This window comes from Kryptolebias marmoratus, linkage group LG2 (genome assembly GCF_001649575.2).
Source record: "Kryptolebias marmoratus isolate JLee-2015 linkage group LG2, ASM164957v2, whole genome shotgun sequence".
Classification (NCBI taxonomy): domain Eukaryota; kingdom Metazoa; phylum Chordata; class Actinopteri; order Cyprinodontiformes; family Rivulidae; genus Kryptolebias; species Kryptolebias marmoratus.
This window is the reverse complement of record NC_051431.1, coordinates 11,390,777-11,401,613: the sequence shown is the minus strand read 5'-3', so window position 1 is coordinate 11,401,613 and position 10,837 is coordinate 11,390,777. Positions and strand designations below refer to the sequence as shown.

At 46.7% G+C, this 10,837-nt stretch overlaps 3 protein-coding genes across 5 annotated transcripts in view; 1 reads left to right on the top strand and 2 right to left on the bottom strand.

Annotated features, from left to right (window-relative positions):
- Positions 1 to 543: 543 nt before the first annotated feature.
- Positions 544 to 5,282, bottom strand: neu4 (sialidase 4). Of its 2 annotated transcripts, none has more exons than XM_017424758.3 (4): positions 5,245 to 5,282; positions 3,148 to 3,368; positions 2,813 to 3,068; positions 544 to 1,688 (listed from the first exon to the last, which is right to left on the bottom strand). In XM_017424758.3, exons 2-4 carry the CDS (start codon positions 3,346 to 3,348, stop codon positions 778 to 780), a joined length of 1,368 nt encoding a protein of 455 aa, XP_017280247.1. In that variant the 5' UTR covers positions 3,349 to 3,368; positions 5,245 to 5,282; the 3' UTR covers positions 544 to 777. The 2 variants fall into 2 exon arrangements, with proteins under 2 accessions (XP_017280247.1, XP_017280246.1); XM_017424757.3 differs by lacking the exon at positions 5,245 to 5,282 and adding an exon at positions 5,091 to 5,238.
- A 658-nt stretch (positions 5,283 to 5,940) lies between these two features.
- wdr53 (WD repeat domain 53) lies at positions 5,941 to 8,722 on the top strand. Of its 2 annotated transcripts, none has more exons than XM_017424610.3 (3): positions 5,941 to 6,043; positions 7,094 to 7,611; positions 7,688 to 8,722. In XM_017424610.3, the coding sequence occupies exons 2-3, from the start codon at positions 7,123 to 7,125 to the stop codon at positions 8,312 to 8,314; spliced, it is 1,116 nt and encodes a 371-aa protein (XP_017280099.1). In that variant the 5' UTR covers positions 5,941 to 6,043; positions 7,094 to 7,122; the 3' UTR covers positions 8,315 to 8,722. The 2 variants fall into 2 exon arrangements, with proteins under 2 accessions (XP_017280099.1, XP_017280100.1); XM_017424611.3 differs by having other exon boundaries at positions 5,953 to 6,043; positions 7,097 to 7,611.
- A 375-nt stretch (positions 8,723 to 9,097) lies between these two features.
- Positions 9,098 to 10,837, bottom strand: part of srprb (SRP receptor subunit beta) — a 2,677-nt gene continuing 937 nt past the window's right edge. Inside the window, exons 5-7 of the mRNA XM_017424612.3 lie at positions 10,582 to 10,718; positions 10,445 to 10,499; positions 9,098 to 9,435 (exon numbers count right to left, since the gene is read on the bottom strand). Coding sequence (XP_017280101.1) covers positions 9,225 to 9,435; positions 10,445 to 10,499; positions 10,582 to 10,718 — 403 coding nt within the window. The 3' untranslated portion in view covers positions 9,098 to 9,224. The remainder of the gene's footprint in view (positions 9,436 to 10,444; positions 10,500 to 10,581; positions 10,719 to 10,837) is intronic.

Genomic DNA, 10,837 nt, shown 5'->3' with positions numbered 1-10,837 from the left:
TTTCTCTGAAGCTGCAGCTGTGGAGAATCTGAGAAGTTTGTTTTGTCTGCGGAGGAGCAGGGCGTCCGGGCGTTTGTTTTCAGGACGCCGGAAGCGTTAAAGTCACCAAGTTTCACAGTTAAGATTTATCTGTAAGAGGAGAGGCGGAAAATAAAAACACAGCTGAACCGGAACGTTTGGAAAAACTTGTTAGATTCTCTGGATTTGAGGCAGAATTCCTGGAAACTCAGTCGTTGTATTTAAACCTTTATTGAATTCAGCGATTACCGTAACATACAGATTCAGGGCGGTGTTTTGGGGGTTAAATCTCACAGAGCCACAGATGGACGCGTCTGACCTTTGAACCCTCAGGCTTGGCTGCTGAAGAGCTTAAAGGCCTGGCGTTCCTTGGAGGAATGCATGTCGCCCGCCACCTTTACCACAAGCCTTTTAGATGTAAGATCTCACCGTAACGGATGGCGTTCTGAACGTTACGAGTGACCGCCAACAAACTTTAGTTTCAATCTGTAAATCGTTTCTGTGTTTGCTTTTTTTCGGCAGCCATCTTGAATTGTGTTGCCCTTCGTCCTGATTTAAGCGTCTCGATAAAATGGATCTTCTCAAACAGCAGTTCACAGAAATTTAATTTTCACTCGAAACAAAACAAAACATCGTTCGTTCCAAGAAAACGCGACGCGGCAACAGAACCCGACAGATCTCGTGTTCGCCATCTTTCTTCTTTTACTTTGATCTAACAGGAAGTCCGAATGATCTGAGCGTCCGGACATCTCGAACTCTTTAGGACACGGAGCAGATCTTCATCGTCTTCTTCGCCACGGGGGGCCGTTCCCGTCGGCGCCCCGCCTCGCTCTCGGGCAGGTTGTCGATCAGCTCGTACAGCGTGAAGAGGCTGAAGCAGATCTCGTCGTAGGCTGACTCGGCGCCGCACTCGAAGAGGCAGGCGAAGGCCACAGCGGGCGGTGGGGACGGCACCGCCACCCCTCCGCCAGGCGAGGGCGGCAGCTCCAGGTAGGCCAGGTCCGAGTAGGCGCTGGGGCCCTCGTAGATCACCCAGGGGCCGCGCCAGCTGTCCGGGTCGCGGGGAAACGGGCTGAGGAACACCCCCAGGTCCCTGCGGGCCGTGGCCCACGTCGGGTGGGAGTACACCACCCACGTGGGGGTCAGGAAGTCCGGCGGGGCGCCACAAGGAGAGGGACTCCTGTGGGTCGCCCTGCTGGGGTCCACGATGGACGCCCAGGGCCTGCAGCGCCCAGCGGGCCGCGGCGGCAGCGTTCGGCAGAGATGCAGCGGAGCGGGGAACCCGATGATGCTGCCGTGGCAACCGTTCCGGGGCTCCACCAGCCGCTGCACCAGCTGGCCCTCTTGGAAGGCGGCGCCATCGTCCAGGCTGAGGGCCTGCACCCTGTGGCCCAGGGGGCTGCGGGCGTTGCAGTACAATACGTTGGTGCCGTCCTCCTCGTCCACCGATGCCACCTGGCACTCCACGCTCTCCGGGGCCGGCACGGCCTCGCCGAAGCGCCAGCTCCTCCCGTGGGTGTCGCTGTGGAAGCAGAAGGCGCGCGGCGTGGTCTGGCAGAGCCGTCCGAAGCACTCCCTGCACTCGATGTGGTAGGCGTAGGCCGGGATCAGCAGGCGGCCCGACTTCAGCTGGACGCCGTGACCCGGTCCCAGAGCGAAGGTGGCCCAATCTGTCGGGAGGGAGGAAACGGAGAAAACGGGTTTTCAGACCGGATTACAAAATTTACTTAAAGGTTCAGTTCGGGTTGTTTTTTACCATAAAGACGCCGTCTACTTCTGCATCGAAGGTTTCCGACAGAAACACTCCTTGGTTTTACAACCCCTGTAGTTCCCTTTGAAACTTACCATTTTCTGTCTCTGCTGGGAAATCCCTTCGTATAATGTCTGACGCGTCAGCTTCCCTCTTTTTAAACACGAGGCTGTAGTCCCCAATGACGTCATCCTACACAAATAAAGCTGCAGTTTCTAAACCGGCGCTCACCTAAACAAAAACCAGCTCACTGTTGGCGGATAAATCTGCAAGTTTCACATTTGAAACTACGAGTCGTTTTTAAGCTCCGGAGGCGGAAAACTCCTCCAAAAATGTGAACGTACACTTAAAAAATAACCAACCAAAGCAGAGGTTGGATTGAATGTTTAGATAAAATCAACATATTGAGTTTAGGTTTGTTAAATGATTTGTTCCTGTGGGCTGAATGGAAATTTTACGCTTAAAAAAGTAACTTTTCAAATGAAAATAACCAATTTTATTATTATCGTTTCTTTTTTCCCCAGAAATCTTCTATAGTCCTAACAGGTGATTTAGATCAACATAATCCTTTAGTTTTAACTCGACGGCTTCACTGATTAAACTGATTTATTTAATAAAATGTGTTTTATTGTCTCCGTTTGTTCCGTTCGTACTCATTTCGTACGAAGCCATTCATTCACCGGAGCGTTTCGCTTAAATCCAAATAAATCTGATCAGTATTTATTAAAAAATACTTTTTTACCAAAGTAAAATAAGTTTAATTCACCCGATTAAAAAGAACTAAACTCGAGCCTGAAGCCATAATCGCTGTCAGAATATGATGATGTCTTTAGTGGTTATTTTTTATCTCAGGTGATGCATGTGTACAGAAACATTGAAAAATCACCTTTTTTTGACATCTTTAGGGATTAAGCTTCCAAATATATTGAGTCATAACTGCTTTAGTTTGAAATAAAACCGCCGCCGCCCACATTGTTTTTTAAAATGTTTGACTTTAACCATCGAACTGATATGTTTTTAGCTTGAAGGTGGATCATCGGTGACCTTTAATAGTTTCTCCTACGACAGTCGTGGTGAGGTCAGTGGCCGGGCTCCAGCTGTGGCCTCCGTCAGTGCTGGAGGTGCAGCAGAGCCGGGTCACGTTGTTCCCCGTCACCAGCTGGTAGGACTCCGAGGTGTGGCCGAGAACGGCGATGAAGAACAGGAAGAGCGTCCCCGTGAACTCGTCGAACACCGGACACGGGTTCATGGACCTGTGACCCGGCAGGACGGCGGTGCCCAGAACTCGCATGTCCTCCCACTGCAGAACGGAGAGCTGGGTTTTAGTTTCACCGCTGAGTCTTCGCTCAAATGGACCCCGGACTCCTGGGTTGACCCACCTCCACGTAGTTCCTGTAGAAGGCGCCTCTCCTCATGACAAGCAGGTGGGCCTGGGAGTCCGATGGGCTCAGCCTCTCCTCGCAGAAGGCCAGGAAGGTCCTGAACCTGGTCAGGTAGAGCAGAGCCGGGACTCGGTACGTCACCCCGTTGGGCTCCTTGTGGAAAAGCACAGACCTGGCCGGGAAATAAGGCGACCTCATGCTGGCTGCTGAGTTCGGACCTGAACCCAAAACCGTGGAGAAGCAGAATCAGCTTCAGTTGAACATGCTGGATGTTAATTTATAAATAAATGTAAACTCAGAGTCAAGAGGAGGACAAAAGTACTTTTGTAGGACAAAAGTATGACACATATTCTGTCTTCACCAACACGAAATCCACGTTACTTTGAGTGAATTTGAGAATAATAAATGCTGGCTTTAAGGGTTTGTATATCATAAAAAGAATCTCATTTTAATTACCTATTTTCCTGTACCTGACCATGACAACATATTGTGCAACAAATACAAAAACTTTTATTTTCTCATCCAAACTTGAATAAATTGTCTTTGTGGAAGACTGCTAGTGACAATACTAGCTAGCAAACCTATTAGCTAGATAGCTAGCTGGTAATTTTGCCTCTTACTAGCTAACAAAATTGTGGGAACATATTGTCTTTGTGACAGACTGATAATAACAATACTAGCTATTAAGTATTTTTGCTAGTTATTAACTAAGAAACTTTGAATTAATTATTTCTTTGTGACAGAGTGTTAGTGACAATAAACTAGCTAGCAAACGTCTTAGCTAGATAGCTATCAGGTAATTTTGCTGTTTCCTAGCTAACAAAATTGTGGGAAAATATTGTATCTATGAGCTAGTAATAACCATACTAGCTATTAAGTACTTTTTTAGCAAATAAACTGTGGCAACAAATTGTCTTTGTGACAGTGTTAGCAACAATAAACTAGCTAGCAAAGTTACTAGCTAGGCAGCTAGCTAGTAACTTTTGATCGTTATTAGCTAACAAATTGTTTCTTTGTGTCAGGCTGTTAGTAAAAATGAGTCCATAGATCCAAAGTAAAACTAGTTCTTATCTGTACTAAGTTTTCTGTGTTGTAACAAAATAAAACTGGTTCTCACTTGAATTTAGGAGCCTTTTTATGCCTGAAGGATTCAAAGTTTCAAGTTTCTTAAACAAAAAGCAGTTCTCTGAAAAAATTCTGGTGGACAGAAAATGAGTCATAAAGCAGCCAAAGTTTAAAACTTAAAACTATGAAAGGCCTTCAGAAAGCCTGAATAAATACTGAACAAAACCACATCTCCACTTCAAAGATTAGGAAAAAAAGCCCGGCTCCTTGGAAGCAAAACATAAAGAGGTGAGAGACGATTTTTGGAGAACACTAAAAAATAAACTTGGAAAAGATTGTCAGCATATGTTTCTTTTTTCTACCTTTTGTTAAGACAGTTCGGTTTTCTTTGGATTATTTGTTTTATTATGGTTTTTGATGTACTTTCATTGCCTCTAGATGTCCTCATAGCTTCTTATACCACCTGTGTACCATTAGTAATCAGCACACTTTTTATTCCATAGTCACGTCTTTCATCACTTCTCTGGTTTAACTCAGTTATTTTTTTAAAACAAAACCTCTATTTGTTCTTGTCACTTGTCAAATTACCATATATTATGGAATTATTGATCAAACAGAAGGTAAAATTATTGTACGTCTGGCAGCGCTGCCTCTCGTGTAAATATTAAACTTGAGGTTTATCATCTTCCGGCTTCTTTACAACCAAAACTGACACTAATAGGTTCACCAGCTCAACTATTAAAGCACACCCTGGTTTCGCCATTCTAGCCTTTAAATCTCATACTATAAGTGCAATATAACAAGTTATTTACAAGTGTCTAAATAAACCAATTTAAAGACTAAACTATTAAAGACTAGACAGTGAATTGTCTTACCGGTACGAGCGAACTGACAAAGAGTACAGCGAACTGACAAAGAGTACAGCTTCATTCACACATTTCTCTGCATAAATTAATCTGTTTCCTTCCAGTAACTTCTCCTTTTGACAGCTCGACGAGGAGTAAAGCATCGAGCAAAGAGACTACTTACTGGCCTGTGTTTCTGTGAGAGCTGCTGCTGCTTTTAGAGAGCACACAGCCTGTGTGTGTGTGTGTGTTTGCACCTGATTCAAGGGCTGACAGTGTGTTTATTGTGTAGTTCGTTTGTGCAGCCAGGGTCCCGGACGCTGTTCAGCGTGGCGTGCTGCTCACTGACCCAGAAGTGGACTCTCATCAGATCCACGGCTCTGGATGAATCAGCGGAGAGAGCTGCCTTTGTGAGGGGGAAGAAGGCCGGGGTGGCCTGAACAATGACACGATGCGTCCTACCTGCTTTCAGTTCTCGTTTATCGCACAAAAATGTGGCGACTGACATTATGTTCTCTTTATGTGAAACAAACACCTTTTCTACTAACGGTTCAAATGCTTCACTTTACTTTTAGCTACTGAATTCAAGTCAGTGTTTACATGTATGTGCTTACATTATAAGCAGTTCTTTTAATTTTATATCATAACTTTGTTATAGATTTACAGCAATTTGCATTGCTATTTAAAATAAAACAAAATTTAAAGCCTGCTCATAAATTGTCTCACAAGGATCAATTTAAAAAGAAAAATCCTCCAAATGTATCTTTTTTTGTTGATTGTTTTGTGTGTTGCGTGTATACAGAGCAAGATTAGAGCCAGTGGTGTGAGTTCAAAATGGGAATTTTAACAAAAACTGGGCTGTTAGCTGAACGCCTGGCAGTCCGAGCTCAGGGAGTCAGTCCGCGCCAGCGTGTGACGCCATCAACACGCGACTTGAACCTCACACGGCGTCCTGCTGAAAAGTTTTGATTTCTCTCGCTCAGGTAGCGTAACTCTGTAGAGCTGAAGTGGTCTCTGCTTGTCGCGGCATTACTGTAGATATTTTTTAATATCACAAACTAAAGTCGTTTTGTTTTTTTTATTTGTCGCTGCCGTTAAAACGGAAGTAGCCTGTTAGCTAACGAGGCTAACTCGTTAGCTAACAGCTGTTTGGGTGATGTTTTGCTTCAAATCTTGAAGTTCTTGAAACGAAGTTCCTTTGATTTTAGTGAAACATCTCTCCTTTAAGTGTCAGTGACTAAAAGTTCAAATGTAGGATAAAAACGCAGCAGTCAAAAGCCCTTTTTTAGTCGAACATTAATTTCAGGTGGTTTTCCTGACATTTCCTGTTTATAGTTTGTTTTTGTAGTTTTTAGTTTAAAAAACTTTTATTATTATTATTATTATTACAGGAGGTGAGTGAGGTTCGTTTCTATAAGTGTCATAATATCAACAATAGTTCTGTAAAATAAACCACAAATTGGTGAATAGTTTATTTTTATCTGAAGATTAAAATTATTTTCTTTCTTTCTTTCAACCACCATAATTTTAAAGATTTATTTTACTGCTTTAAATTTAGAAGGTTGGAATTAAAAAAGTGGATATATTCTGATTATAATGCATCAAAATTTCAGAACTGCTTTTAATATTTTGATGACATAACTAAAATAAAAGGTAGTGAACCGGCTGCAGTTTGTGACATCAAATTGTTTTTAAAGTACGTAAAGAAAATGTTTTTGTATTTTCTGTAAACATGTATTAACCTTTTTAAAAATAAATTATTTTGTTTACTTTTGTAGCTCAATGTTGATATTATGAAAGCTGCTGTGGCTACATGTTGTTGATTCTTCCCTCAGTATTTATATTTACATGTTGTTCCTCTGACTTGATTACGACAGGAAGTATTTATTTTATTTTTGACACCATTTTGTGCCTCATTGTTCTAAAAGTTTAATATTTTCTTTTTAAAGTTCAACAAACATATTCGGCTCTGGTGTAATGGTGTGGAGATCCTCGCTGGTTCTGATGAATCAACTCGTGTTCTTAAATTGCAGCAGAAGCTGATTTTCTTGTCTTTGTGGAAATGGCGAGGCAGTGGTCGGGGGGCCACTCCTCGTCGGTCCTGTGTGTCGGAGCGTCTCCGGGTCCTGAGGGTCTCCTCGCTTCTGGTGGCGAGGGCGGAGAGCTGACGGTGTGGGGCCAGGACGGCGCTGTCGTGGGCCGCCTCTGTCTCCCCGGAGAGGAGGACGTCACCGCTGTGGCGTTTGCATCCGCGGGCCCGACCCGGCTGTACGCGTCGCACGGGGACACGGTGAGCATGCTCGACCCCAGGAACCTGAAGGGCCCGGCGGAGGATTTCCGGGGCGCAGGGGAGGAGGAGATCAACGCCTTGGCGCTGAGCGAGATCGGCTCGGCGCTGGCCGTGGCCGACGACTCCGGCGCTGTGCGGATACTTGAGCTTCCCGCCGGGAAGGCGTGCCGGACTCTGCGGCGACACACAAACATCTGCTCCTCTGTGGCGTTCCGGCCCCACAGACCCAACAACCTGGTGTCTGTCGGACTGGACATGCAGGTGAGGCGAAGTGCCGCAAGGGTTTAAATGTCGGCTTGCGCCGCGCCCGGATCAGACGCTCCTCCTTCCGTTTCAGGTGATGCTGTGGGGTCTGCAGAAGACCCGGCCTCTGTGGACCGTCAGCCTGCAGGACGTGGCAGAAGAGGAGGAGGAGGAGAACCTCCTGCGGCGCCCGGGTCAGCTCTTCAACCCGCCGCTGGCCCACTGCGTGTCCGTGTCCGGCTGCGGAAACGTCCTCGGCTGCGCGGCGGAGGACGGGCGGCTGCATCTGATGCAGATCGGCGGCGGCTCCAAGCTGGAGCGACGCGGAGCCATCCGGGCGCACAGTCAGGGCGCCTCCCAGGCCCATTTCGTTGGTTTCCTCCCCCACCCTTACTGGCTGCTGACGGGAGGAAACGACGGCCGCGTCGCTCTGTGGGACCTCAGCAAGCACCCGGTGGTGGCGGCGTCAGCGGACGCCAACGTCCCGCCGCCTCGGCGCCAAAAAGGTAAGAGGAAGGGAAAACAGCAGACTGCAGATAAATCTGAGGAGGAGGAGGAAGAGGCAGCAGCTGTGGAGGAGGAGAAGTCTGGACCCAAACTGAGCATCAAACATGGAGGAAAGGTGAACTGGTTGTGTCCCGCTGTGCTGAAAGGAGAGCAGAGCGTGGTGGTCGCAGATCAGAGCGCCTGTCTGACCGTCTACCCGCTGCCCCAAACATAGATTTACATTTACGCGTGAATTGTTTTTTCTTTGAGCTCCAAACCCTCCGGTGTTTGTTGTTCGACACGGATCCTCTGAAGACTCGCCCTGATTGAACTCGTGAAAAAAAAAATAATTAAGAAATAAAAATCTGGTTTTCCAGAAAGACTGGTAAATGTCTTCGTCTCAGACTTCCCACGGTATTCGACAAGAACAGAAGAAACTTTGTGGCCGTTTTAAATCCTTTGAAATCTGTAAAACCACATCTGACAAAAGAAACAGTTAAAGTTGAACTGAGTGTTTGTTTTATAGAGTGACACAAAACGTTTCAGTCCACAGCAGATGTCAAACAAAAAACAAAAAATAAACATTTGATGACACAAGCAGGCCACCCAGGGACTAATGGTGCTAAAAAAACAAACAAAAAAACAGCATCTTGTTGGCTCACGGAGGAATAAACGAGGATTTTATGTGATTAAATCCTGAATCATGACAGGCTCAACTTGTCTTCAGTCCAACTAAAACATGGCTCGATATAAAGCTTCAAACTCAAACTTTCATTCATTCATTTATCTCTGAATTACTCTAATCTAACAGCTGAAGACATTTCTGTAAGAACACCGGAACAAAAAAGGCACCAAGAGAACAACTCAGGTCAATAAATGAAATGCTTTTTTTCCTGCCACTCCAACAAGCCTAAAACAAATCAGATTTTTGTTTTTTGGTAAATTTCCTGTTATGTAATTCCTAAACGAGCCGGCTCATCTCTCAGCGTAGCGGAGGAACCTGCCGTCAGGTCTCGTGTCCTCTGTTTTCCGTCTTCAACCCTTTTTTTTTTTTCCCACACGAAGCCCAGAAAAGGTTCAAACGGCGTTAATGTCTGTCGCTGAGGCGACGCTCTGATCCGAGGTTACAGAAACGCTGGAGATCTTTAGAGTTTGGCCAGGCTCTTCTCCAGGCCGTCGATGTCCGCCGCCTCCTCTTCGCCCTTGCCGCCGCGGGCGCTGCACTCCAGGAACTCCACCCTCATGGGCAGCTGGCCGAACTCGAAATCCTTGCCCTTCTTGCCCAGATAGACGCTGCCGCCCACAGAGCCGTCCTGAGCGCTCAGCGCTGCCGAGCGAGTCACCCTCAGGGTATTCCTGGGAGGAGGGCAAATAAAAACAACTAAATTATGATGCTTCTTTTACAAACCATCTCAGCATCTGTCCAAAAATAAATAAAAGGACTAGCAGCCGTACAGCAGGGTTGTTTAGGTTCTTTGGGATACTAGGAAGTGTCAAAATAAAAGTCAGGGAGTGATGACATGGAACGTCAGGAAGGATTCTGTAAATTTTTCAATAACAGATCATCTTCTTTCAGCTGTTCCTTCTTTAGGGGTCGAGTCGTCCTCCTCTAACTTTGTCTTCTGTGTCCTCTATCCTCACTCCAACTCCCCCCATGTCCTCTCTAACTGCATCCATATGTCTCCTCTTTGTCTTTGTCCTGGCAGCTGCGTCTCTAACATCCTTCTACCAATATACCCACTGTCCCTCCTCTGCACATGTCCAAACTGTCTCAGTCTGACCTCTAACTTTATCTCTCAGTCCTTCAACCTGTGCTGTCCCTCTGATGACCTCATTCCTAATCCTGTCCATCCATGTCCCTCCCAAGGAGAACCTCAACATCTTCAGCTCTGCCACTTCCAGTTTTGTCTCCTGTCTTTTTGTCTCCAAACCGCCCAACATGGCTGCTCTCACCACTGTCTGTAAACCTTTCCTTTGACCTTTGCTGCCACCCTTTTGTCACAAATCACTCCTGAAACTTCTCTCCATCCACTCAAACCTGCCTGGACTCTCTTCTTCTCCTCTTCACCACACTACCCGTCCTCCTGAGTCCTTGAAGTCCTGACCTTTGTGACCTCTGACCTCCTGTAGCCTCCCTCTCATTCACACACAGGTCCTCTGTCTCGTTACGTGTGTGTGAATGAGACGGAGGCAGATAACAGGCGTTTATTAGCTTCCACCTGGGCTTCGTGTCTGATGTCTTCGTATAACGTATAAAAGAACGAATGCCGTCTGCGTAACTGTTCCACAGAAACAAACGACGCTAAACTCACAATGACGCGGTAGAACCCAGAACATGACGACGAGTAACGCTGCAGATACTCACAGCTCCTTCTCCAGCTGCTGCTGAATCAGTTTAGCGGATTTTGCCATGGCAATGTCTGTAAGGATAAAAGATCCTTAGTAAACAGCGAGTCGCACAGGGAGGGGGATTTCAGGGGGAGGGGGGGAAAGCCGCCTCGCCTTGTTTGTTGCACGCCACCAGGAGAGTTGGAGCGTTCCTGGAGATCACAGCGTCCGTCAGCAGCATGTAGAGGAACTCTGCTACGTCCCGCACTTCCTTCTGGAAGATGGCGCTGTCCACCACAAAGATGATGGCTCTGCGGAGAAACGGGAAGCGGTCCAGTGAAACGTAACCACACCTGTCTGCGAGGAGGCCGACCGACCCCCCCCCCCCCCGCCCCCCCCCCCCCCCCCCCCCCCCCCCCCCCCCCGCCCC